The sequence below is a fragment of the Neoarius graeffei genome, chromosome 12, assembly GCF_027579695.1.
Source record: "Neoarius graeffei isolate fNeoGra1 chromosome 12, fNeoGra1.pri, whole genome shotgun sequence".
In the NCBI taxonomy this organism is placed as follows: domain Eukaryota; kingdom Metazoa; phylum Chordata; class Actinopteri; order Siluriformes; family Ariidae; genus Neoarius; species Neoarius graeffei.
This window is the reverse complement of record NC_083580.1, coordinates 13,123,105-13,149,553: the sequence shown is the minus strand read 5'-3', so window position 1 is coordinate 13,149,553 and position 26,449 is coordinate 13,123,105. Positions and strand designations below refer to the sequence as shown.

Sequence of the window (26,449 nt, the reverse complement as noted above, 5' to 3'; positions counted from 1 at the left end):
ACCCCAGCAACACTGACATGCAGTCAGTGGAGGCGGAGCTGGAGAACTACCTCATGGCTCCAGATTCAGACAATGAAAGGGAACCCCTGGATTGGTGAAAGATGCATGGGAGAAACTTTCCAAGATTGAACCAACTAGAAAAGTGCTAGTTGTTCATCCCTTCCACCAGCTCCCCCTCTGAGAGGATTTTTAGCACAGGAGGGAACATTGTGACGTGTCATGGGCCAGTTTTAAAACCTGAGACTGTAGACAGTCTTTCTTGCCTGTAACTTGTAGGGCAATGGCTTTGTTTAAAACTTGTACAGAAGATTTTTCTTGTGTCCATTTTTTTTTTTTTATATTGTCAGCTAAAACACTAACAAACTGTGTACAAAGGGTTTGGCATGCTGACCAGAATTAAGATTTCTTTCTCTATTTAATGCTTTATTTATTGACATCATCCTTGAAAACACTTTTAAACTTTACAGCCTGAGCCATCTTACATGTGTACCGTGTCATCGTGCAGCACTTAATTTTTCCATCCATCAGTAAACCTATTACCTGCACCCATGAGGCAAGGTACAATCTGGGCAGGTTGCCAATCTATTGCAGAGCTAACAAAGAGTACTAATCTGCTTGTCTTTAGACTGTGGGAGGAAACGAACACCCGGAGAAAACCCATACAGGCCCAAGGAGAACATGCAAGCTCCACAGAGAAAGGCCCCAGTCAGTCACAAGGTTCGAACCCAGAACGTTCCTGCTGTGAGATGCTAACCATTGCACCACCATGCTGCCACTTAAGTTTTCTATTAAGATATTTATTTTAGCCTCGGTCACAACCGGCCGTACGTACTCCTACGGCCGGTCTACGTGCAAAAAACGCAAGAAACACACGGAGGGCGCGCGTGAAACGCACGGAGGGCGCGCGTGTGACGTGCTGATTTTCGAGCCGTAGACTGGCCGCAGAGGTTTTTGTCATGTCAAACAAACTCTACGGGCGCTTACGTGTTTTTCAGGTTGCAAGACAAACTTACGGCCAACGTGCGTCTTTCTCCACGAACAAAAAAAACGCAGCGATTTGGGAAATGCCAAAAATCGTACGGCCAAAAAATCGTACGTCCGGTTGTGATCTAGGCTTTTGTTGAGGAAAATGTTCCACACGCAAGTGTTTGTCATGTGCTGATCATAAATAATAGTTTTAAACCACAATTTACTGTCTGGTATCTTCAATTTTCACTCAGGAGTGATATATCGATTTGATATGAAATTTTTTATCATGATAACATTTTTAGCCACATCACCCAGCCGTAGCCACAGGTCAAGCGAAGGTAAAAGGGCAAATTTTTCATTTTGACCTAATGTACTGTGTGCTTGGCAGGATAATCTTTGAGAAATGATTAAATTCTGGACATCTCAGGATATTAGCCTTAAAGGATATGGGACATGAAACATAAACGCACGCTATATCAGTTTCTTTCCATTAAAAATATGAATTAATTGCATCAACAAATACAAAATCATCTATTAAATTCAGCAAAATCGTTATATTCGTGATGATTATATGGCATTTCTGCTCGACTTCCGATATGCATTTTTTACAACCGGAAGAGCTGCTGTCACGTGATCATACGTCACAAAAACTTTCGGGCACAGCACAAGTGGGTAGATGAATGGAGAAGTGGATGACAAGAAAATTGTTTTTATAGTCTTTAAAGTACATTGGACATCATACATTGGACATCATGGTGTATTGTGCTGCTTATGGTTGCAATAATTCCAATGGGAAATGCCCTGGAGTAAGTTTTTTTGCATTCCCAAAGGACCTGAAGCTGAGGAAAGTGTGGGCTCACCTGCGCATGCGCAGTAGGCTTGGTAGGACAAATCCAAGAGGTAGGATAACTTTACAGAACACCTGTTGAAAAAACTTTGCACCTACTGTTTCCCACAAACTGTGTTTGGACCATTTCACTGAGGATTCTTTCAACATTAATACTCAGGTACTGAGCGATATTAATTCATGAAACATGAAACAGGAAGTATAAGGATGAGAAAAAAACAGTTTAAATCGGGAAGCTGCGCACATTTGCGCCAGGCTGCACAAATGTGCGCAGCTTCCCGATTTAAACTGTTTTTTTCTCATCCTTATACTTCATGTTTCATGAATTAATATCGCTATTTTTTTTTTTTTAATCGGATCTGTGTGATTCAGCCCTGAAAAAGGCGGCATCCGCCGAAAGGCGCGCTGTTTGCATCCCTGCACGGAGGCCAGGGGACAGGGCAGGAATATTTTTGTTGATATGAGTGATCCGGTGCGATTTCGCGACCCCCCTGTTGAAGACCTCTGCGCTAAGCAACTGAAAGCCGAGGTAAGGATTAGTATTATAATTTTGGGTGTATCAATTATTGATTATCATAATTCTGACTCGTTTTGCCATTTTGAATGTTTTCATCTCGGACTCTGGAAGCAGTGTATCTCAATCAATCTCGAAAAATATCAGCAAAAAAAAAAAACTAGCTTGCAACGGACTTTAGCTAGATCTATGATGAACTTTCAATGTATGATACAAAAATAATACTTCTTTCAACAGATCATTAGCCTTTGAGCAGAATTGTTTTTAACTTACCAGGAAGTGTTATCGAGCCGACCACTTTCAGTTTCATGAGGGCTGAATGAACTCTCACTCTCAGAATCATCTGACCCGTCAGAGTAAAGACAAGATCTATGTTCATGTGAATTTCCAGCTATCGGTTCGAATTGATAGGGTCTAACTTCACATCTCTGTGAAACATCGGGAATGTCACTGTCGATGGTGTCCATTTCGGTAACCTGTTTACATTAGATACCCAAGCGCTGGCTCCTTGGAAAGTTTTTGTGACGTCACGGGTCACGTGACCACCTAGCTCATTAACGAATCCTTGTTTTACGCTGATGTATAAAAAAACTTGAATAATGTGGTGATTTTCACATTTTTGAAGCCCTGCAGTGATTTAGATGGCATTTCTTATGTCCTTTATACATAATTATGCCCAGAAAAAAATCCATGTCCCATATCCTTTAAACACTGGGTGATTATTTCAGGATGGCATTTGACCAAGTTTATCGTGGATAGTTGTGGAACACTTTAGAATGCTTTGGATTCAAGTTAAATTCAATTTATAGTCATGGTTAAGATTTTGCAAAGTGAGAGTGTATTTAAAGATAACAGTGGTTTATAGGGGAACAGAGGTTTAGAGGGGAATTAGACAGGGATAATCTCTGTCAAGCGTGCTGTTGAACAGCTATTATATGACTGTTAGCTACTGAACTCCCGTTGTGTAACCTGAGGGAAGGAATCACCAATTTCAGTGCTCAACTTTAATACCATCAGCATATGCAGATGACACAGTGGAAATGGTGAATGCCCAGAAGAATCTTTAGTTCTTAGGTGGAGAACCGAGACTTCCAGACAAATTAATTTGGATTAAAGGAAGTTTTAAATATCTGGGGGATAATAAAGGTGGTACTGTTTGTTTCAACAAATGGAAATGACTTTTTCTTAACATGCCTTATTGAGGACGGCTACTCTTTATAAAAATAAAATAAAAACGCTGCATCACCACTGTGGTATAAATCCACCCCTAAATCTATTGGCTGATTTTCAGGCTAGGTTAGTGGCCTTTTTCTGGGGCAAACTGGTGGTGCAGGCTTTTATTCTAACCATATTGTTAGAAACAGAGGTACAGTAGGAGTCCATTTCTGTCCCTCAAGGTACAATCTACACTAATGTACCCCCTACAGCTCATGAATAGACCTCAAGGTAACTATGTGTACCTTTTTAGGGCCAAAAAGGTACATATATGTTCCAAAGCAGTATATAAAGGATACAAATAAGTACCTTAGAGGGTACTGCCCCAGTGATGAGCCGTTATACCTTTAAAGGTACAATAATGCACTTTATTTTTTTCACGGTCTGGTTTCCATCAAATTCTGCGCTCTGACTGGCTGGCAAGCAGGTCTGTATCCTACGATACAGACCCCAGTTATGGACCCCGGATACGGACCGCTGGCGACTCGCTCGTTCACAACAACAAACATAGTAGCAATTTTTGTCAACATTTATTTTCACACTTCTCAGGAGAATACCATTAATTTTACATCATGGATAGCGATAACGACAGTCTTCACAGCGAAAGCGAGTTTTACTACCCTGATGAAGACGAAATAAAAGAAAACATTTCAGGAGAAAGCTAAAAACCTGTAACTGTTGCTAATGCCGAGCAAAAACATGGCTGAATCCTGAATGACTCCTATTTGTTTAAATAGGGGACTACATAGGCTGCAAAATGTAGTTTTTTTTCCTGCCATCGAAGTGCACTTGTATACCGAGGAGGAAGCAATTTGCATTACAGCCGTGAATGAGAATTCAAAATGGTGGCTCACCTCGGCTCGGTTTTCCCTTTCGGGCGCTCTCGTTTTCTGTTAGAATTTGGTAAAGAAAAAAATAATTATTATTTACCAGCTTAAGGTCGATCCATATGGTGAAATACCGTGACCTTGGCCTTGAATACCGACCTTGGCCCAGAGGGCCTCGCTCAGTACTTTCAAGACCTCGGTCACGGTATTTCATGATATGGACTTCCCAGCTGGTAAATAACATATATATATATTTTTTTTTCTGAGAGTGCAAGCAGGAGCCACACCTGATAACTGACTGAAGGCAAGGATGAACTGATTAAACCGGTGGAATCAGGTATGATTTCTGATTCATTGCAATGAAAACTTGCAGCCGCACCAGCCTGTTGTGGATAAGATTGAAAACCTCTGCTTTAGATGATCAATGCAGAGGCAGTGGGCACATAGTGGCTGCCCGTCTTTGGCTTCCAAAGGACAAGGACGTGTTATCCTAATGGGCTTCATGGGCAGCTGCCCAGGGCCTCGGCCACTAGGGGGCCTCGGAGGTAGCGAGATCGGAAAATATGAAACGATATTTTCAGAAGTTTTGATCATATTGATAACATTTTTGATGCATTTCGCCACCCGTAAGGAAGCCCACCTTGTCCCGTCGCATAAGTCACCCGTCATTGTCAATATGATCACTGTCCACCATGTCTTCACACGCTACGCCAGCTTGAGTTCAATGATTTAATTAATGACTTCGCTTTCCAGAAAAGTAGGAAAGTGCCCTTGTAAGTTGACCCATGGCTGTCAAACTGAATGCGCAAAGCTGTGTGCCACTGCTGTTTGGGACATTACATGTGTGAAAGGATGAAATGTTTCACATAGCCTAACATTTTGAGATTTATTTCTGAGAAGCAAGATATTTTTCTCTCTTTGTTATCGCTGGGCTGCCAACTCTCACGCAATGAGCGTGAGACACACGCATTTGATTGTCTTCACATGCTCACACGCCATACCTCCAATTTCTCACGCTAGAAAAAAATCTAGTTTATCTATCTGATCTAGGCTACCCATTGCGTCGTGCCAACCACTTGTGATCGATCAATTACGCCTTACGCACAGCTAAATAGGCAGAGAGGTGTTCCCTTCTGTACACACTCCCCTATGGTAGGTGGCGCATCTAATGATGCTGCACTCACCGGTAGTTGGATAATTGCCTACCGTCAATTTAGAGGAAGAGGAGAGAGAAGAAGGTATCCGAGTTGAAGACGGGTGTCTCAGACAGGTTTGTACATATGCATGCCAATGTGTGGTGTTACTGGCGTAATTATGAACTTATATAAAGTTTCTGAATCGTTTTAGCCTATAAGTGTTGTGAGAATATTTAATGCCATATCGAGAGCTGTGTACTAGGCCTGCTAAATCATTATAGGCCTACTGCCGTGCCACAGCCTCTATCTTCCCCAACAAGCAGCACGGGAGAGCACCTCCTTAGCACACGGTTATTAAGGTGCATTTTTAGTTTGTTTACTGTATGTTATCATACTTTATGACTTTATTTGAAGCCATACTGGAAATGTTGTAAAATAAAGCAAGTAAGAGATAATATTACAAATGCAAGAAGAGCCATTAGCCACCATACCTATTGTTTATTTACAGGGTATTTATTTTTAATTATTTATGATGTATGTAATTGCTCAGTTAAAGTAAATAAAGCATGGTCACCTGTAATATCAAAGAACTTGAACTTGTGAATAATTAAAAAAAAAGACAGAGAACAATATACTGAGGAGACAGGGTTTCAAAGAGGGCAAGACAGGTAGAGAATATTTGTCAGATAACAGGCCCTGGTGAATGCTCTATTACTAATAAGAAACATAGATAAGAAATAAATTAATAAGAAATATATTAATATAGCTTATTTAAGTATGACCAAAATTTTTAAGCCCACTTTGTGTGCACAGTCCCACCTATGGCCAAGGTTCAGCTTTTTGTGTTTCAATACTGTTCAAACTTGATCATTTTAATGTTTCTTGTAGCACATGCACATTTTGCTTACTGTTTAAGCATTTTATTTGTTCTTTTGCTGTTGATACTTTCCCCCATGCCAATCTTCTGCTGAACTCAGTGGTGGGGAAAGCCTTTAAATGCATAATGAATAGTCAGTGAGGAACAATCTTATTTTTTGCAACAGTTATTAAAAACTTAACATTTAGTTTCAATTCAGAAGGTGTTTAGGCTTAGCTGATGAAATATTTTCAAACATGAACTTGCCTTTAAACCTGAAACACAGGTCTATAGGGCTACAGGAACATTGGCAGTCATCTGTAGTTTTCTAGTGTGGGGGCTTTTAAGCCAAAACTTGGTGCTTTTGTTGGCCACAAGCTGAAGGCCTGGCAAGTCAGGGTGTGTAAGAATGTAGGTATGGCACAGCAGGCCACTCCAAAAATCCACCAGAATGCAGGAACATCTACTAAATCCAAAATCTCAACACCCCCCCCCCCCCCCCCCCCCCGTCCATCTCCAGCTGGACGACCCACAAACAAAACACCAGAATGCAGGGGGACAAGTGAATATCAAACTGAATACAAAATTCCCACTTACTGCATGGTGTGCGGAAAAATTTTGCCGTCAACCCCCCCCAAAAAATCTCACTCCAAGGAATTTCGAAAAGTTGGCAGCCCTGTTATCGCTCTTTGTTTTCACAAGTTAAAAGTCGCCTGGATTCCAAAATGAAAACAAACGGTTATATACCAAATGAATGTTCTTGTTCTGAATACTAAAGAAACTGTTATAGGCCTAGGTTATGTTCTTAACATGTTGTTCACTGACTCACTCATTCAAAGGCTTCTTGAGGCTAAACTTTAGTTAACCAGACTTGTTAATCGTGATGTCTGATAGATTTTTTCACCATGCAATTGCCTATTTCACCATTGCTTTTTCGTGATTAAATAGGTGTTGATGGATATAAAGTTTTATCGTTCAACAGTATTTCTAATTGTGCCACTGTCATTATTTAAGTTTCTGTGTCTAGTTAGACAGGCACGTCTGAGGGGGTGAATTTGCTGAGCGCAGTTGACAACAGGCAGGGGTGGGGCCTCGGGGGAGTGTCTGCCCAGGGCCTTGGCAAGGGTTAACGCGGCCCTGCCAAAGGATTCAGATCTTGGCTGCATGAGGAGCTGTGTTGCAGCATGGCTCTTTAGTCCAACTGTATGCTGTATAGAAACAAAATGTGATACGTCGGAAACCTGACGAAAATTAAAGTGAACAAGGGGTCAGTTGTGTGCATGGAAATGCAACCCCAGCTCCAGAGCTGCGTGTTAGCTAAATTGTGCTAACTTAGCATTGTATGAAAAGGGAAAACCACTTAACCATTCTAGCAGTATGAAGCCTCAGGCATGTTAGTTGATTGGATGGTGAGGGGCTGTGGAATACCCTAAGCAGAAAAGAGTCGCAGGAGAACTCAACCCAGCAAGGAGAATGAGGGGTGAAGAAAGGGTAATGCAACTTCTGATTAAGTATTGTGGGAATGCTAACTAGAAGCTAGCAGTTGCCACAGTGTTCAGTAGTTTCATAGAGTTTTTTTTTTTTATAGTTTAAAGCTGTACTGCCTTTCAGATTTTTCAAGTGTAAGTCATAAAAAGAATTTTCCCCGACACCCAATTATTTTTGTTGAGTGGATCGAAAGCTATTGTATTTGAATCACAGACTTCCAATTTTATTCGTTTTTTAATAATAGAACAATTAATGAATTTAGGGCCATGCGTCCCGAAATTCTCCGCTATTTTTTCTTGCTTCACCGTGACATAATACAAGATACTACGTCATGCATGACATGGTGGGCTTTCCCCGTTCACGCAAGGCATTATGGGATACAAATTTAAAACAGCAGAGGGAAATAGAGGACACGAGTGTGCGAATGAAACGTGGAAGACGACTACAGTAACGGAAAGCGAGAAGAAAAGACGTTATGTTGCGAAGGAAAGGAAACGCAGGACCAAACTAATAAATATCGGTGGTCAGCGAGCACCTCGGTGTGATCAGCTGTTCGTTTAGTGACGAGATGATGTAACTGCCAGTGCACGATCAAGGTAAACCTGCGCATGCGCACACGGACTTCCTCTGTCTGCTTGACTGCACAAAGCGAGCGATTTCATGCACATTATTTGCTTGGGAATCCCTTCAAATTACATAACTTTCTGGCCATAGAACAGCTTTTTATTTTAAAAAGATATTACAGAAATAAACATATCATAATGACCAAATTTCAGAGGGTACTAAATTTCACCGATTTTATGAAATTGAAAGGCCGTCTACTTTTAATGGAGCTTACAAAGTTTAAAAAAAAAATACACTAACTGAGATGGAATAAATGAGAGCATACTTGCCAACTTTTCAAAATTCTCATGGGGGAGAAAAGTGCATGAATGACATTTTCAATTGGACGAGGGTCTGATGCGCGGTTGAAACGATAAAAACAGTGGATCCCAATGAATTGCAAACCATTTGAAATTTATACAATTAAAGAGTTTTTGAATTGTTGATTTTGTTCTATCAATTACGATAGGTTATGGGATTCACGTATCAGGCATGAGAGAGCTCAGAGTGAAAAATCTGAAATAATACTCGTCTTGAATTTTAATATAATAACAATGAAAGGGAAGTCTGCTTAAATCAGATTTTTAGCTGAAAAATCTCATGCCTGAATATTGTATACATACAGAGACCCACAGAAAATAACACAAGTGATGCTTTAGAAGAATGTTTATAATTTCTTAAAATAGGTCACAGTGAGTGAAAGTACAGTTGTGCTCATAAGTTTACATACCCTGGCAGAATTTTTGCTTTCTTGTCCTTTTTTCAGAGAATATGAATGATAACACAAAAACTTTTTCCCCACTCATGGTTAGTGGTTGGGTGAAGCCATTTATTGATTAACAACTGTGTTTGCTATTTTTAAATCATAATGACAACAACAAAAAAATCCAAATAACCCTGATCAAAAGTTTACACACCCCAGTTCTTAATACCGTGTATTGTCCCCTCTAACATCAATGACAGCCTGAAGTCTTTTGTGGTAGTTGTGGATGAGGCTCTTTATTTTCTCAGATGGTAAAGCTGCCCATTCTTCTTGGCAAAAAGCCTCCAGTTCCTGTAAATTCCTGGGCTGTCTTGCATGAGCTACGCGCTTGAGATCTCTCCAGAGTGGCTCAATGATATTGAGGTCAGGAGACTGAGATGGCCACTCCAGAACCTTCACTTTGTTCTGCTGTAGCCAATGACAGGTCGACTTGGCCTTGTGTTTTGGATTGTTGTCATGTTGGAACGTCCAAGTACGTCCCATGCGCAGCTTCCGGGCTGATGAGTGCAAATTTGCCTCCAGTATTTTCTGATAACGTGCTGCATTCATCTTTCCTTCAACTTTGACCAAGTTTCCTGTGCCTTTGTAGCTCACACATCCACAAAACATCAGCGATCCGCCTCCGTGCTTTACAGTAGGAATGATGTTCCTTTCATCATAGGCCTTGTTGACACCTCTCCAAATGTAACGTTTATGGTTGTGGCCAAAAAGTTCAATTTTGGTCTCATCACTCCAAATTACCTTGTTCCAGAAGTTTTGAGGCTTGTCTCTGTGCTGTTTGGCGTATTGTAAGCGAGATACTTTGTGGCATTTGCTTGGTTTTAACAGAGCCCCTGATTTTCCATTTGTTAATCACAGTTTGAACACTGCTGACTGGCATTATCAATTCCTTGGATATCTTTTTGTATCCCTTTCCTGTTTTATACAGTTCAACTACCTTTTCCCGTAGATCCGTTGACAATTCTTTTGCTTTCCCCATGACTCAGAATCCAGAAACGTCAGTGGCTGGATGAAAGATGCGAGAGTCTGTCTGGATCCCAGAAACTCACTCAGCTTTTATGCGCACACACTGATTACAAGCAAACAGATCACAGGTGAGGATGTTACCTTTAGTAGCCATTTGTGTCAACTTCTGTGCATGTTATCAGGCCAAAATCACCAAGGTATGTGAACTTTTGATCAGAGTCATTTGGGTAGTTTCTGTTGTCATTATGATTTAAAAAGAGAAAACACACTCGTTTGACAATAAATGGTTTCACCCAACCACTAAGCATGAGTGGAAAAGATGTTTTTGTGTTATCATTCATATTCTCTGAAAAATGGTCAAAGAATCATAGATTCTGCCAGGGTATGTCAACTTATGAGCACAACTGTATTATTGGATTGCATCAAATGTGTTTTCCTTCTGTAAGCTCATGTAAAAATACAGAGAACTATAATATCATATATAAATTAAATTTTAATAAGATTTAACCAAAATAGTAACAACTCAATTAAATAAATACTGCACTGTCTTAGTAGTACTAAAATGCATCTCTCTCACTAAACGCTTTCCAACAGAATTTTTAAAAAGCACTAGAAATCCTATCGGAATGCATCAAAGGAATTTGCTCATTTGCAAACTTTGAAAGTTTTCAAACAAAATTTAAAAATGGCACTATAAATACGACCATACTATCAAAATATACTCCGCAAAGAAATTCACTCGAATGCAAAATTTTAATCCTACCAAAATACACTCACTAGTAATCTTTCACTTAAAACCTCAAAACTCTATCAAAATCAGTCACTTTCCAGATAATTCACTTGTAAACTTAAAACTTTCAAACATAAATTCAAAATAGCACTAAGACACGACCACACGATTCAAATACACTCATCAAACAAATTCTCTGTCCTCCAAAATTTCACTAAACACTTTAGAAGATGTACAGTTTGTTTCTGAAATGGTATGGAAAACTAGTTTAATTTCACACTCAAAATGTCCATTATATTCTGATTTAAGGTATCTTTACCTTAAAATGTGTAACTGGCTGGTCAAACATTTGCTTATCCATGGAAATTCATTCTCCCATGCAACCTGGTATTTGCATTCATATTTTTGCCGTTTGGTATTGGGTTTAGTGGCCATGATGAACGACCGCTTGTAAAAAATGTCAGACAGCCTGGGGGAATCCTACATTACAGAAGTGACTGTCGTTCTGTTCGTTGATTGGTTAAAAATCAGTTGATGTCAGCAGTGTTTCTCACATGATTCTGATTGGACATAATCGGGAGTATTTTTAACTTGGCAGTAGGGATTTCCCAAAACCGGGAGATTATCCAGTTTTTAACAAATACGATCGGGAGGCGGGAGACGGAGGCTAAAATTGTTGGCAATGACAAAGGTCAAATGTTTTCTGTAAGTCTTCACAAGGTTTTCACACACTGTTGCTGGTATTTTGGCCCATTCCTCCATGCAGATCTCCTCTAGAGCAGTGATGTTTTGGGGCTGTCGCTGGGCAACACAGACTTTCAACTCCCTCCAAAGATTTTCTATGGGGTTGAGATCTGGAGACCGGCTAGGCCACTCCAGGACCTTGAAATGCTTCTTATGAAGCCACTCCTTCGTTGCCCGGGCGGTGTGTTTGGGATCATTGTCATGCTGAAAGACCCAGCCACATTTCATCTTCAATGCCCTTGCTGATGGAAGGAGGTTTTCACTCAAAATCTCACGATACATGGCCCCATTCATTCTTTCCTTTACACGGATCAGTCGTCCTGGTCCCTTTGCAGAAAAACAGCCCCAAAGCATGTTGTTTCCACCCCCATGCTTCACAGTAGGTATGGTGTTCTTTGGATGCAACTCAGCATTCTTTCTCCTCCAAACATGACAAGTTGACTTTTTACCAAAAAGTTCTATTTTGGTTTCATCTGACCATATAACATTCTCCCAGTCCTCTTCTGGATCATCCAAATGCTCTCTAGCAAACTTCAGATGGGCCTGGACATGTACTGGCTTAAGCAGGGGGACACGTCTGGCACTGCAGGATTTGAGTCCCAGGCGGCGTAGTGTGTTACTGATGGTAGCCTTTGTTACTTTGGTCCCAGCTCTCTGCAGGTCATTCACTAGGTCCCCCCGTGTGGTTCTGGGATTTTTGCTCACCGTTCTTGTGATCATTTTGACCCCACGGGGTGAGATCTTGCGTGGAGCCCCAGATCGAGGGAGATTATCAGTGGTCTTGTATGTCTTCCATTTTCTAATAATTGCTCCCACAGTTGATTTCTTCACACCAAGCTGCTTACCTATTGCAGATTCAGTCTTCCCAGCCTGGTGCAGGTCTACAATTTTGTTTCTGGTGTCCTTTGACAGCTCTTTGGTCTTGGCCATAGTGGAGTTTGGAGTGTGACTGTTTGAGGTTGTGGACAGGTGTCTTTTATACTGATAACAAGTTCAAACAGGTGCCATTAATACAGGTAACGAGTGGAGGACAGAGGAGCCTCTTAAAGAAGTTGTTACAGGTCTGTGAGAGCCAGAAATCTTGCTTGTTTGTAGGTGACCAAATACTTATTTTACTGAGGAATTTACCAATTAATTCATTAAAAATCCTACAATGTGATTTCCTGGATTCTTTCCCCCTATTCTGTCTCTCATAGTTGAAGTGTACCTATGATGAAAATTACAGGCCTCTCTCATCTTTTTAAGTGGGAGAACTTGCACAATTGGTGGCTGACTAAATACTTTTTTGCCCCACTGTATGAACTGCATGAACTTCTATCAGTCTTTTTTGTGTGTTCTAATATACCCTACAGAGCCTCAGGAATGGGCCTCACTCTGGCCAATGGAAAAAAATAAAACCTATTTAAGTATTTACCTTTAAGCCTCTTGTGTAAAATGGTGCAAGGCTTGCCAGCAGTTGGTGTTTAATTATAGCCGTGTGGGGCATGGCTGTCCCACTGGGAGCATGTGTAAAGGAAACAAGTGGCTGAAAGTGCTGTAGTCATGAAAGCCTGCCACTACAACAAAAGCCCTCAAAATTCAAAGGGTTATGCCACAAGAGTCTGTGAAAAGGTTTCTGGAAAAATATTAGAAGAAATTCTGACCATTTTATTCTCTTGAAGCCAGCAACTTTGACATTGCTTAATTAAAGCCAGATGATGGGTGAGGAGCTTAGACACATACATACACTGCTCATATGTCAAAAATTTATTTTACTTGGGTCTACATTAGATGTTACATTGGATCCATGAATAACAACCTCTACAGAACATAGAGCTGGATCAAAGAGAACACTGGCATACATTTGACCAGTCTCAAAACCACTGCAATGAAAGCAAGAGGAAATTACATTGTAATTCCTAGAGATTAAACATATGGAATTGTCAAGTTCGTTATGAATTGGTCAAAATACAGAAACAAATGCAAATAGAAAGATCACTTCAATGACTTTAAATTTGGTTTTGTGCATGAGGCAATCAAACAAACAAGCAGCAATTATGGCCAAATTTTTGTAGTACATGTAAATTTTTGTCCATATTTTCTTGTTAAACATACTGCATTGCTTAATGATTCCTGGGCCTCGGTGTACTTCCTAGACACCAAGAAAATTTTCATGAGAAACAAGATCGACTGTGAGCTACTGCTCACTTACGTATCCCCCCCGCTCTCGCTTATATCAAAATGCAAGCAATTGAAGGAATAAGACATTTATTATGAATGTTGACTTCAACAAATAATTAACCCTGAAACAAGTAAGTAAAGAGCAGTGTCTCTCCCCGGGGATTTCAAACAGCATCCTGGTACACTGTCATTTTGAAATCGCATTTTGCTTCTTGAAATAGCGTCAAAACCCACCCTATGTGTTTCGTAAATGCATTCGGTTGGTAAACAGGAAGTCGATGTGCGACAGACCTGAAAACAGTACACACGGCATAGAACCCCAAGCTGAAGCTCGGTACCAAATATCAAGCAGTTGTGATTTGTAGTTGCTGAGAAAAGTGTTACGAAAAATTTTGTAAATCCATGTTAGAGGTTTCATAAATACATTAAGTCGGTAAACAGGAAGTTGATGTGCGACAGACCTGAAAATGGTATGCGTGGTATAGAACCCCAAGCTGAAGCTCGGTACCAAATATCAAGCAGTTGTGATTTGTAGTTGCTGAGAAAAGTGTTACGAAAATTTTGTAAATCCACCCTGGAAATACATTCAGTTGGTAAACAGGAAGTTGATGTGCGACAGACCTGAAAACGGTATACACGATTAGAACCCCAAGCTGAAGTTTGGTACCAAGTGGCTATGATTTGTGGTTGCTGAGGAAAAGGGCGTTTTGGACGGACGGAAACACGGAGATATGGATGGATGGACAGACCAAGGTAAATAAACCAGTATACCTCCCCTCCTTCGGAGCGGGGGTATAATAATAATAATAATAATAATAATAATAATGATAACAGATAACCATGTATTTGCATAATAGTTTTTTGAGTAGCAAAGTAAATTACACATAGGGTGACCAGATTTTCCTAGTCTGAAACCGGGACACTTTTGCGCGCGACCATGCTTGTTCACGCACACCTTTTTTTTACGTAAACGTGACACTCAGAGAGGTGCTCTTATCATTTTGTTGAAGCTCACATTTATCAACATCTCACATGAAATAAAACAAACAGGCATTTTGTTATCTAGTAGCATAGTGGTATACAGATCAGTTAAATTATGGTCAGACAACAGATTTTGTAATGGCTGAGAATAGGCCAGGCTATGTCCATAGGCCACATTTAAACTGATTTATTCCACCTGTTTGTGAGAACACCAAGAAGAATGCATGTAGGCTATATCTCTAAAATTGTATGCACTATAGCATGAACTTAAAAAGTAGATATGTGACCTCAACATAGCCTAGGTCAGAATCAACCTTAATAACCATTCGCCACAACTGAATGAATAAAGCAAGATGATGTGTACAAAAGTGAACACTTTAATGGAAGGTGCAACAAGCTGTTCAGTATGGCCAAACTGTCAGAATGGTATGTTAAACAGAAACAAAAAACAGACAAGTGATTTGAGAATATATACTACGGAAGCCGAGAGAGGCCCTTCATATAATCCTTTTTTTTTATTCACCTTGTTATCCTGAGATAACGACATAATTAATTCAGGATCTCGAGAAAACGACACAACTAATTCGAGATCTCGAAGAAAACAAAACAATTATTCCGTGATCTCGAGAAAACAAAATTATTTCATGATCTCGAGCAAACCGCTGAGAAATGGTTCATTCAGGTGCGCCAAGAGACTTGTGATATGCTGACTTTGGGGCTATTTCTCATTCTGTATAGACGCAACTTTGGTCATTAGAATGTCTGGAATAATCGATCACCTAATAAGGCAATATTTTGATCAGGGGTTGACACAGGGAGAGATTGCATTAAGTCTTTTAATAAGGGATAATTTCAAAATTAGTCCGCGGCACCTCCGCAGAAGACTGGCCCGGCTTCATCTCTACCGACGGAGATACAGTGATCCAGCTGAGATCATGAAATAACGGTTTTGTTTTCTCGAGATCTCGAATTAGTTGTGTTGTTTTCTCGAGATCCTGAATTAATTATGTCGTTATCTCGGAATAACAAGGTGAATAAAAAAAGATTATATGAAGGGCCTCTCTCGGCTTCCTTAAATATACACTCAAACAAAACAGCAGTAAAGGAGGAGAGGGGCGACAGCCCGAGGAAAGCCCCCACAGGAGCGCACAGCATTTGCAACATAGGCTACCCAATTCAGTACAAGAACAAAGCACTTACAGTCACTACGTTTACATGCACATAGAGAGAATCGAATTTCTGCCGTTGCTCGACTGAAATCGAAGTTCAAAATGCCATGTATACACCTTAATTCGGCTGAAATTGAACCGAACTTGATTTCTCGGAATCGAGCTACACGACCTAGTTTATGCGATTTCTGCCGAGCTTCTTTGTGCATGTATACCCTATCGAGCTAGTTGTCGAGCTACTTCCGGAAGTGACGAGTGACGAGACCACAAGCGGGAAACACAACAGCCTCGGTCGGCATGACAACGAATCAAGACAACGGCATGAATCTTTTCTTTTTGTGGCATTGTTTGCACTGTTAAAATTTAGCTCACTTACTGTATCACCAAATACATCTGTACAGCAGTTGCATAGCTGTGAATTGTGTACATAAACAAGTCATTGTATTTGTGTGTGTGTGTGTGTGTGTGTGTGTGTGTGTGTGTGTGTGTGTGTGTGTATGTATATATATATATATATATATATATATATATATATATATATATATATATGTGTATGTCCAACATCTGAAGAATGTCAATAAAAACAAAACAATTGAACTTTTTGTGTGTTTATTAAGACATAAGTTAAATTGTAAGCAAAAAAAATATATTTTTTTGTAAGCAAAAAATGGACTTTAGAAAAATATTATTGTGCAAAATAAGTTGTCTTACAAAACAGTGGTCTGCGCCGGACAGTTTGTAGCCATAGTCTGTTAGAGCAAGCCTAACAGCTTGAACACGGACTAGTGTTGCCAGATTGGGGGTTTTAAGTGCATTTTAGCGGATTTGAACATGTTTTGGGCTGGAAAACGTCAGCAGTATCTGGCAACACTTTAGCTCTTCTTCATGACGACAACCGGAAGTGTACCAACACGATGGAGCGTGTAGCGCCACGTGTGGCTCGGGTGCACAATGTACCTTGCACAATAGCCCGATTTCACTTGTGCATGTAGGATTGGATTTCTCTGGCACCCCTGCTGGGACCCTTTGCTCGATTACCAACAGCAGCTCGATTTGGACGTGCATGTAAACGTAGTCACTGTGTGCAGTCGGCTTCGTGCGCATTGTTCTGCACCTCTCGGAGGAAGGGGTAGGTGCCATGTAAATCTTTGGAAAAGGTACATTTTCTTTTTGGCATAATTGCTGCGGCATTACTGCTGCTAGCTGCTCGACAAAGAACATTCGCACCAGTTAATGTTTATTTTATTGTTGCATGGCAACACGTTCTGTTGTCTGGAATAATGTGGCTAAATAAACACCCATGCCACAGGGCCAGGGGGCAGTAACCAGGAAAGTTTGCGATTCCTGTCAATTCATCAAAATAGTAAATGCACACATTTCTCCGCTAATGATTCCCACGCTGCTCAGTCGCAAACGTCGCGAGTGGCGAAAACCGGGACATATCCGTGTCCCGACAGACTTTTGTTGGGACTCGGGACACACAACCCCAAATCGGGACTGTCCCGGTAAAACCGGGACGTCTGGTCACCCTAATTACACAGGTCATGTCTAGTCTGTTTAAAGCTGAAGACAGGAGACTAATACACATCACCCATTTTGCCAAACTACGTACATCCTTTCTGTTTAAAAACACAAACCCTAAGCTATTGACCAAGTCCTGTGTTTGAGGAGATTATAACGGGGTAAAGCACAGGACCTCTTTCAGCCCGTCTCTCCAAAATGTGTTTTGATAACATGCATAAACCAAGGTCCATTAGCATTGACAGGATGGAAGAAAATCACCCCTTACGCTCATTGTTCTGCGGATCATGTCCCTGTCCTCTGGCAAATCTTCCAAGTCATTTGAGGACAGCAAAAGCTCCTAAAATAAGCAAAACAGAGAAAAGTGGTCAGATGTAAAAGTGGAAACACCCACAAGCAGAAGAGCTCATGCATGTCTGTGAGTTGTACTGCAAGTGGCTTGAATGTGAACTGCTGTGATGACAAAAACAGCTTTTCCTCTTTAGTGCCTAATGCTAGCTACACATGAGAAGACTCTGAAATATTCTGAAAAGACATTTAAAAAACCTATGATCTGACATCCTCTCACATCTAAAGACAAAAGTGTTATTAATCACAAAGTTACGCCAGCCTTATGACAAACAACTGTTTAAGCAATTACTTATGATTTTGCAAAGACGGGGATCTTGCGGTGTCACTATTTGCATGAGCAAAGACGAAAGATAATATGAAACAAGACTGATTTTACTGGAATGTCAAGACAAGAAAGAGACTGACTTAAGACAGCTATCCTGACCACCTTACCCCAAATTAGAGCCCTGAACTCCCACGGGAGTCCCGCGGGACCCGCCGCAAAGCACTGCGGCGCGGGACAAATTTTGAAAGCTCATTGCGGGCGCGGGCGGGACCGGAAGTGCACATATGCGGGCGCGGGCGGGAGCGCACATATGCGGCGCAGGCGGGAGCGGTGATAAGCTGCAGTCCCGCTAACTAAAAACGTGTTTGAAATAAAATTTATAAATTATTAATTTATGTCTATCATATATAATTTGTGCTGGATATTTTATTTGGCATTAATAAAAACATTTTAAGATGCCTAAATTTGCAGAGAGTGTCAGATTGCCAGATTGAGTGAGGAATGGCATCTTAAATTTGCCATTGATCACCCTAACGGGAAATCCTTTGATAACTCTAATGACTCGCCGTTCACACCCAGCTAGCAAGAGAACCATGAGTAAAGTGATTTACTGCTTGAGTTAGTCTACAACTCTAATCAGAGAGACAGGTTACACAGTGACGGTAGGCTTGACTCAATGCTATCCCAGAAATTCTTCCTGTAATATGCAAATTTGGCTGTCCAATCAGAGGCGGCCAAATTTGCATATTACAGGAAGGATTTCTGGGATAGCACTGAGTCAAGCCTACCGTCACTGTGTAACCTGTCTCTCTGATTAGAGTTGTTCACTCATGGTTCTCTTGCTAGCTCTGCTTTGCAATAAAAAAAAAAACATTGGTACAAAGCAAGCCCATTCATTTTTTTTTATGCTGATCAGAGAATTACAATGGTTTCTCATGTGACAAAAATGTGCGATTCGCTATTAAATATTTTAATCACTTGACAGCACTAATTATTATTATTAGAGACACTACATGCTGAATTCAGAAACAAGGTAAATAATAACAAACGTGAACGTGAGCTGTAGATATTTATGCTCAAATCCACTCAAAGCAGGGGGCGGGGCACCATTACGCTGTGTCAAGACACGAACTTTCCTGAGAAATAACGCGAACATCTGCATCATGTGGGATTTGCGGGCAGGAGCGGGACAAAATATGGCAGGCGGGAGCGGGACTGAAAATCATAATTCTTTGTGGGCACGGGCGGGAGCGGGACTGAAAATCATAGTTCTTTGCGGGCGCGGGCGGGAGTGGGACTGCACAATGCGGGCGCGGGTGGTAGCGGGACTGAAAAATCCGACCCGCGCAGACCTCTACCCCAAATGACTGAGATGACAGCAGTGCGCCACAACTGTAGCAAAACTCTCATTCCGACATCAGAAATTTGTCTGCAATTTTAAGTCATTTGGTGTAAGGCCAGTATTACACTCTGACCCAATCCTATGTGTCCCAATGAGATGACTGATTTCCTCATGACTTTTTTTTTTTTTTAAAGGAGAACCGAAGGCAATTTTTTTTATTATCAAAATTCTATTTCTCATTTTATTAAATATAGGAATGTATTTTTGATCGCTATTTTGTCACTGCTATAGCAAGTTATGAGTGTTTGAAATATGCTCTGTAATATATCAGTCCATATGTCAAAGCAATGGCCGTAAACGAGATTCGTTGAGACCTGTACGAGACGTCGTAGGACGGAAGTAAAATGTACAGCGGAAATCAAAGTGACCGACATCTGCCAACGTTGTCAAAAAGACGCGCTCTTTCGAATGCTGATGCAATCAAGCCGGAAGTTTTGTTTGTTTTGATAGCAATCAGGAAAGTTTGAAAAAAAAAAAAGTAGGCAGTAATCGTCATTTAAACTCGTTTTTGTGCAATACTTTGTCTGGAAAACAGTTTTCAAAATGGCGGCACTGACACCTGGCTGACACTTCACGTTTCGAAGTCTCGCACAAGTCTCGTGAAGATCACGCGGATGAGCGACGCCTACCGTGGACCAAACGAACTAAATTCAACGTGGCTAAAAACCGAATAGGCTGATAAGTATAATATTTAATTGCAATTAGTTGCCAATACGAGTCGCGATATAAGGTTACTAAAACTGAAAACGTAACTGACTAAACATGTTAATTAAGAAATAAAGCAAGTTTAAAAATGACTTCAGTTCTCCTTTAATGGCTATATCATATAGCACGTTGCGTTACTACATTGTTGCTAGAAGCTAATATAGATGTTTAAGGTATGAAGCAAATACAGATTTTGCCAGAAAGGTTCACAGGGCATCTGTGGAGAGTACAGGTGTGAATCGTGACTACAGGATAAAACAAAAAAGTTTTTCCTTTATGGATGAAGAAAAGACTGTGTAGCTGCCTTACTTCTGGAACTTGAGTATGTGGGAAGCGTTGGGGTTTCTCGATGTAAGCAGCCCCGTCACATCGAGGTAAATACACTTCACACTGATCTCTGGCTGCATCTGGCTCCCCCATTATGAACATCACCTGTTTCAGATCACCCTAGGCATATTAAACACACACACACACACACACACACACACACACACACACACACACACACAAATGAGAGGCCATGCAAGGTATGGCTTCTTATATCACAATAAACTTGCCTTCACTGCCAGTGAGTTCAATGTGTAAATGTGTGAATCGGCCTCTGAAACACTGCATGAGATCATCCTAACAGGCACTACCTAGACTGCATGCAGTATTAACTCTCCTTTCCATATGTTTACCTTGTCTGCAGCTGTCCAAATCTCTTTTCCTAACTATCATTAAATTATTTCATCCATCACTCAAATGTAGCATTCAACCATTAGTCCCCAACGGTGGTGGACGTTCCAAAATAATCCACCCAAAACTCTGTCCTCGCCTTGCTTTTAGTGAATTGTTGGCATTCTCAATTAGGAAACAGAATTATATCAGATATGAGCATGAAGCAAATGTCACTCTGTCCACAACTATTTAACGCAAGGTATAGTCTGAACATGAGAATTACAAAAAATATTTAAATCTGGTGCAGTCACTCGAGCACTTGTGGCAAATGTGTGACTACTTTGGGTTCAGTCGAGATATTACAGATGCATTGTTTTGAATAATTGGTATTGAATATCCATTTCGTTATTAGGATTCAGGATTGCACCTGAACAGCACACGTTTTCGATCAATTTTTTTTTAAGATGTATCCAAATCCCTTTGCTTTCTTTGGAAAAAACTCAAAAGGCTTGTCTTTAGGGCTCGAATGTTTTGTCTCTAAATACATCACAGTTTCATGCTTTCCGCAGCCACATACGCTACTCACTCCACACAAAGCTTGCTTGGCATATTTTTACCTTACCTTTACTTTCCATAGTCCCCCCCCAGCCTTTTATAGGAATACAGAATTTCACTTCATTTATCAATGTTGGCCCCAAAATTGACAAATTTATTGGACGCACAACATGACATGACCGGATTTATCATTGGCCATGGGGAGCGTTCCGTTTTTATTAATCTGTTATTTATATTACTTTTTTTTTTAAACAATTTGCTTTATTGTCATATTTTCCCATGTACAGTGGTGCTTGAAAGTTTGTGAACCCTTTAGAATTTTCTATATTTCTGCATAAATATGACCTGAAACAACATCAGATTTTCACACAAGTCCTAAAAGTAGATAAAGAGAACCCAGTTAAACAAATGAGACAAAAATATTATACTTGGTCATTTATTTATTGAGGAAAATGATCCAATATTACATATCTGTGAGTGGCAAAAGTATGTGAACTTCTCAGATTACCAGTTAATTTGAAGGTGAAATGAAAGTCAGGTGTTTTCAATCAATGGGATGACAAATCAGGTGTGAGTGGGCACCCTGATTTATTTAAAGAACAGGGATCTATCAAAGTCTGATCTTCACAACACATGTTTGTGGAAGTGTATCATGGCACGAACAAAGGAGATTTCTGAGGACCTCAGAAAAAGCATTGCTGATGCTCGTCAGGCTGGAAAAGGTTACATAACCATCTATAAACAGTTTGGACTCCACCAATCCACAGTCAGACAGATTGTGTACAAATGGAGGAAATTCAAGATGATTGCTATCCTCCCCAGGAGTGGTCGACCAACAAAGATCACTCCAAGAGCAAGGCGTGTAATAGTCGGCGAGGTTACAAAGGACCCCAGGGTAACTTCTAAGCAACTGAAGGCCTCTCTCACATTAACATTAGCCAATGTTCATGAGTCCACCATCAGGAGAACACTGAACAACAATGGTGTGCATGGCAGGGCTGCAAGGAGAAAGCCACTGCTCTCCAAAAAGAACATTGCTGCTCATCTGCAGTTTGCTAAAGATCACATGGACAAGCCACAAGGCTATTGGAAAAATGTTTTGTGGACGGATGAGACCAAAATAGAACTTTTTAGTTTGAATGAGAAGCGTTATGTTAGGAGAAAGGAAAACACTGCATTCCAGCATAAGAACCTTATCCCATCTGTGAAACATGGTGGTGGTAGTATCATGGTTTGGGCCTGTTTTGCTGCATCTGGGCCAGGACGGCTTGCCATCATTGATGGAACAATGAATTCTGAATTATACCAGCGAATTCTAAAGGAAAATGTCAGGACATCTGTCCATGAACTGAATCTCAAGAGAAGGTGGGTCATGCAGCAAGACAACAACCCTAAGCACACAAGTTGTTCTACCAAAGAATGGTTAAAGAAGAATAAAGTTAATGTTTTGGGATGGCCAAGTCAAAGTCCTGACCTTAATCTAATCGAAATGTTGTGGAAGGACCTGAAGTGAGCAGTTCATATGAGGAAACCCACCAACATCCCAGAGTTGAAGCTGTTCTGTACAGAGGAACGGGCTAAAATTCCTTCAAGCCGGTGTGTAGGACTGATCAACAGTTACCGCAAACGTTTAATTGCAGTTATTGCTGCACAAGGGGGTCACACCAGATACTGAAAGCAAAGGTTCACATACTTTTGCTACTCACAGATATGTAATATTGGATCATTTTCCTCAATAAATAAATGACCAAGTATATTATTTTTGTGTCATTTGTTTAACTGGGTTCTCTTTATCTACTTTTAGGACTTGTGTGAAAATCTGATGATGTTTTAGGTCATATTTATGCAGAAATATAGAAAATTCTAAAGGGTTCACAAACTTTCAAGCACCACTGTATTTTCATTTTGTTATATTTTTATCATTTGCATTTAGCAATGTTTTTTTCTTCCCAACAGTCCATGACCCAATCTTAAAGGCTGTCCACACGGCAATGGATTCAGGTGAATCTGATAAAATTGTTTATCGTTTCGGCCTGGCGTCCACACGGCACCGGCGTTTTGGGTGCCCCAAAACGAGAATGGGTTCCAGAGTGGAAAAATCTGGCAACGGCGCCGTTGCGAAGTTGTCTGGATGAGTAGAACGGATTTGCTTACGATGACGTCACAACCACATGACTAGAACAAGCAGCACTCTCGCTGTTTTGTATGAACCACTGCATTGCATTCACTTTTGTATACAGCTTTTCTTTTAAATAAACAAGTAACTGAACCATTTCTTGAATTTCTTTTTTTTATTGGATAAGACTGCTTTTCAAAATGTTCACACACAATAAGAAAATTAAGTTATATAAAACTATGCACACTAATAAAACTAATTTGTTCACACAGAAGGCACGATTTCCTCACGTAGTCGCAGCCATCTTCTTCTTCTTGTTGTGTGCTTGTTCCTATGAGTGTTTCACGCCGGGTAGAGGAAGGGGTTTATGCGCATGCGTCCTACTTCTTCTATTGTTCTGGTGTCTCCGATGGGACCGTCTTACAGCGCACGTAGAGGTGTGGCATGTGTATTGCATCGTTTTCAGCAAGCGTTGCGTTGCCATATGTACCTGATATTTTACTGATCCGTTGCCCATGTGGATGTAGCCTTAAAGGGCCCACTTGTTGAGAAACACTATTAAAAATATCTTTCGTTAAAAATGGCACCAACAGTGTTAATGACCATAGTTTTGGAGCGGCACATATGGGTGTGATGGTCAAGTGTCCACATACTTTTGACCATATAGTGTATATGCTGAAGAAACTTTTAGTCATTTTGTTGCCAGCTCAACATGGTTTTCACCTGACATGGACAAAGTACTCAACTTCATTACTTCAGTCAAAGTACAGATCCCACTGGTCAAATGTTATTCTGATACAAGTGTAAGTTGTCCAGTCAAATTTTTACGAATGTACTGAAGTACTTGCTTTTAAAAATACTTAAGTATTAAAAGTACATTTTCTGTCAACGCATTGTTGTATTATTGCCACAACGCTTACAAAACCTAACGCCGTTACCAAAGACAGAAATGTGAATTCACAAAATGAACACATGCTGTGCCATCATGGTGGTTTAATGTTAAGCTAGCTAGTCAGTGAAACCCCACCTGACATGCTAGCCAACGCTTTTCAAACTTGAAATCATACTGGGTAGCTAACGCTACTAGAAAAGAAAGATTTCTGCATTGTTTATTTGGAAAGATTACACTAAAACATATTCAGATAAGTTAACATTAGTCATGTTAGCGCAACTCCATGTTTACATCCTAATGAAGTGTCCAAGTTAACTAGCTATGTGTAAACGTTAGCTGTGGACAAGACTGTGGCAACTTGGCGGACAAATCCATAGAAAGTCATTTGACTAACCAGACTGCATAGCTACGTTTGCAACGTTATCGCTAGCTCTAAAAGCGCAGGCAACTTCGTTGCGAGCTTTCTCTTGGAACAAAACATTTATATACCTCCAGATGCTTCTGCAGGTTGGATGGTGAGTTTTTGTAGGCCATGATGTGGTTTGTTTTCGGCAAACAAAGCAAACATTTAAAACGAAACTAATCTTTAATGCTTTCAGAAAACTGAAACATAGGTTCTAGGTAAAGCCATGGATGTGTGCGTTCCCCAGAAGAACCGCCTCCTTCCATTCTGCCATCAACTGATTGTGTTCAAATAACGCTGTTGAGAAATAATTGAACTTGATTTTATACGGTCTATGGACGTGACGTGACCCTAGTGATTACTGATAGGCTGTCTCAGTGTCACCTGTGAAAAAACCATCACGTTTTAGAAAAGAAAAGAAAAAACATCCACTTTCAAAGCTGCTTCATTGGAGCAAGTAACGAGGACCTGGATAGAAATGTAGTGGAGTGAAAAATACGATATTTGCCTTTCAAATGTACTGAAGTTAAAGTCATAAGTTTCAAAAAAAAAAACTCAAGCAAAGTACAGATACTCAAAACGTGTACTTAAGTACCATACTCAAGTAAATATACTTCGATTGCTTCAGGCAAACCCGAGAGCACTGTTTCGAAGTAGACCTGTGATTAGTTCCCTACACTTCACCGGAGTCCAAAAATAGCTTTCACATATGAATAAACAAATCTGAAAATGCCTTTAGAGAAGTCTGGGATGGGACTGCAACTTGAACTGATTTTGGGTTTTCCCCTGCTCGAACATCATTTGCGAGCCTTTCCTGAGCTGTAACAACTAAGCTAGCAACGTATGGCACTTCAGTGGAATGAGATTAACAATCCTGGAATAGGAATATTGTACTTTTCATGTAACGGCCAGTCAAAGCTGCATGTTCTCTCATGCAAAACAAGATTGAACTATAGATCTAATAATGGGAACAAGTTGTGATTATCTATGCATGTATGCTTGTAATCGTAAAAAGTAGGACTGTTCGCTTTTCCATGGAGATTACCTGATGGAAAATGCATCAACCAATGCAACAATAAGTGCAACCACAGATGTTCCTGATGCCACATGGACCTGTGTTTTTAATAACTCATTCCTCATAAACAAGTTGGGGATTGTGTTGTCTACAGAGACATGTCTGGGGATGCCTTCATGAGTCGTGTGGTGCAGAAAAGTAGGTTATATTACATGACTTTCACGTGGTTTGATTTGGTTTGTTGTAAATAATTAGTTCGAACACATATTGAACATCATAAGCCAAATTATTTTAAACATTTTATTTTATTTATTTTTTTACCTCAAATGGTATTTCAAAGCCCTCAACGATTCCTCCCACCATGATAAGCCCATCAGTGGCGATTCCCAGTCCCTCCTTGTAGGCCCAGTCTACACTTTCCACCATGGTACAATCCACATATAGTGCAAACCGGCCTGTCGACACACTCACTGCCACTCGATGCCAATTCCCATCAGACAGCACAGCAACAGGAAACCTAAAATAAATAAAATCAGACATAACTATGCACTAGACTTCATATGACTACATTAAATACATAACTTTCTTGGTATTAT

At 40.4% G+C, this 26,449-nt stretch overlaps 1 protein-coding gene across 1 annotated transcript in view; it reads right to left on the bottom strand.

Annotated features, from left to right (window-relative positions):
• The window catches only part of si:ch211-196i2.1 (collagen alpha-1(I) chain), a 235,161-nt gene that overhangs the window by 131,094 nt on the left and 77,618 nt on the right, over positions 1 to 26,449 (bottom strand). Inside the window, exons 4-6 of the mRNA XM_060936612.1 lie at positions 26,175 to 26,370; positions 20,522 to 20,659; positions 17,758 to 17,829 (exon numbers count right to left, since the gene is read on the bottom strand). Coding sequence (XP_060792595.1) covers positions 17,758 to 17,829; positions 20,522 to 20,659; positions 26,175 to 26,370 — 406 coding nt within the window. The remainder of the gene's footprint in view (positions 1 to 17,757; positions 17,830 to 20,521; positions 20,660 to 26,174; positions 26,371 to 26,449) is intronic.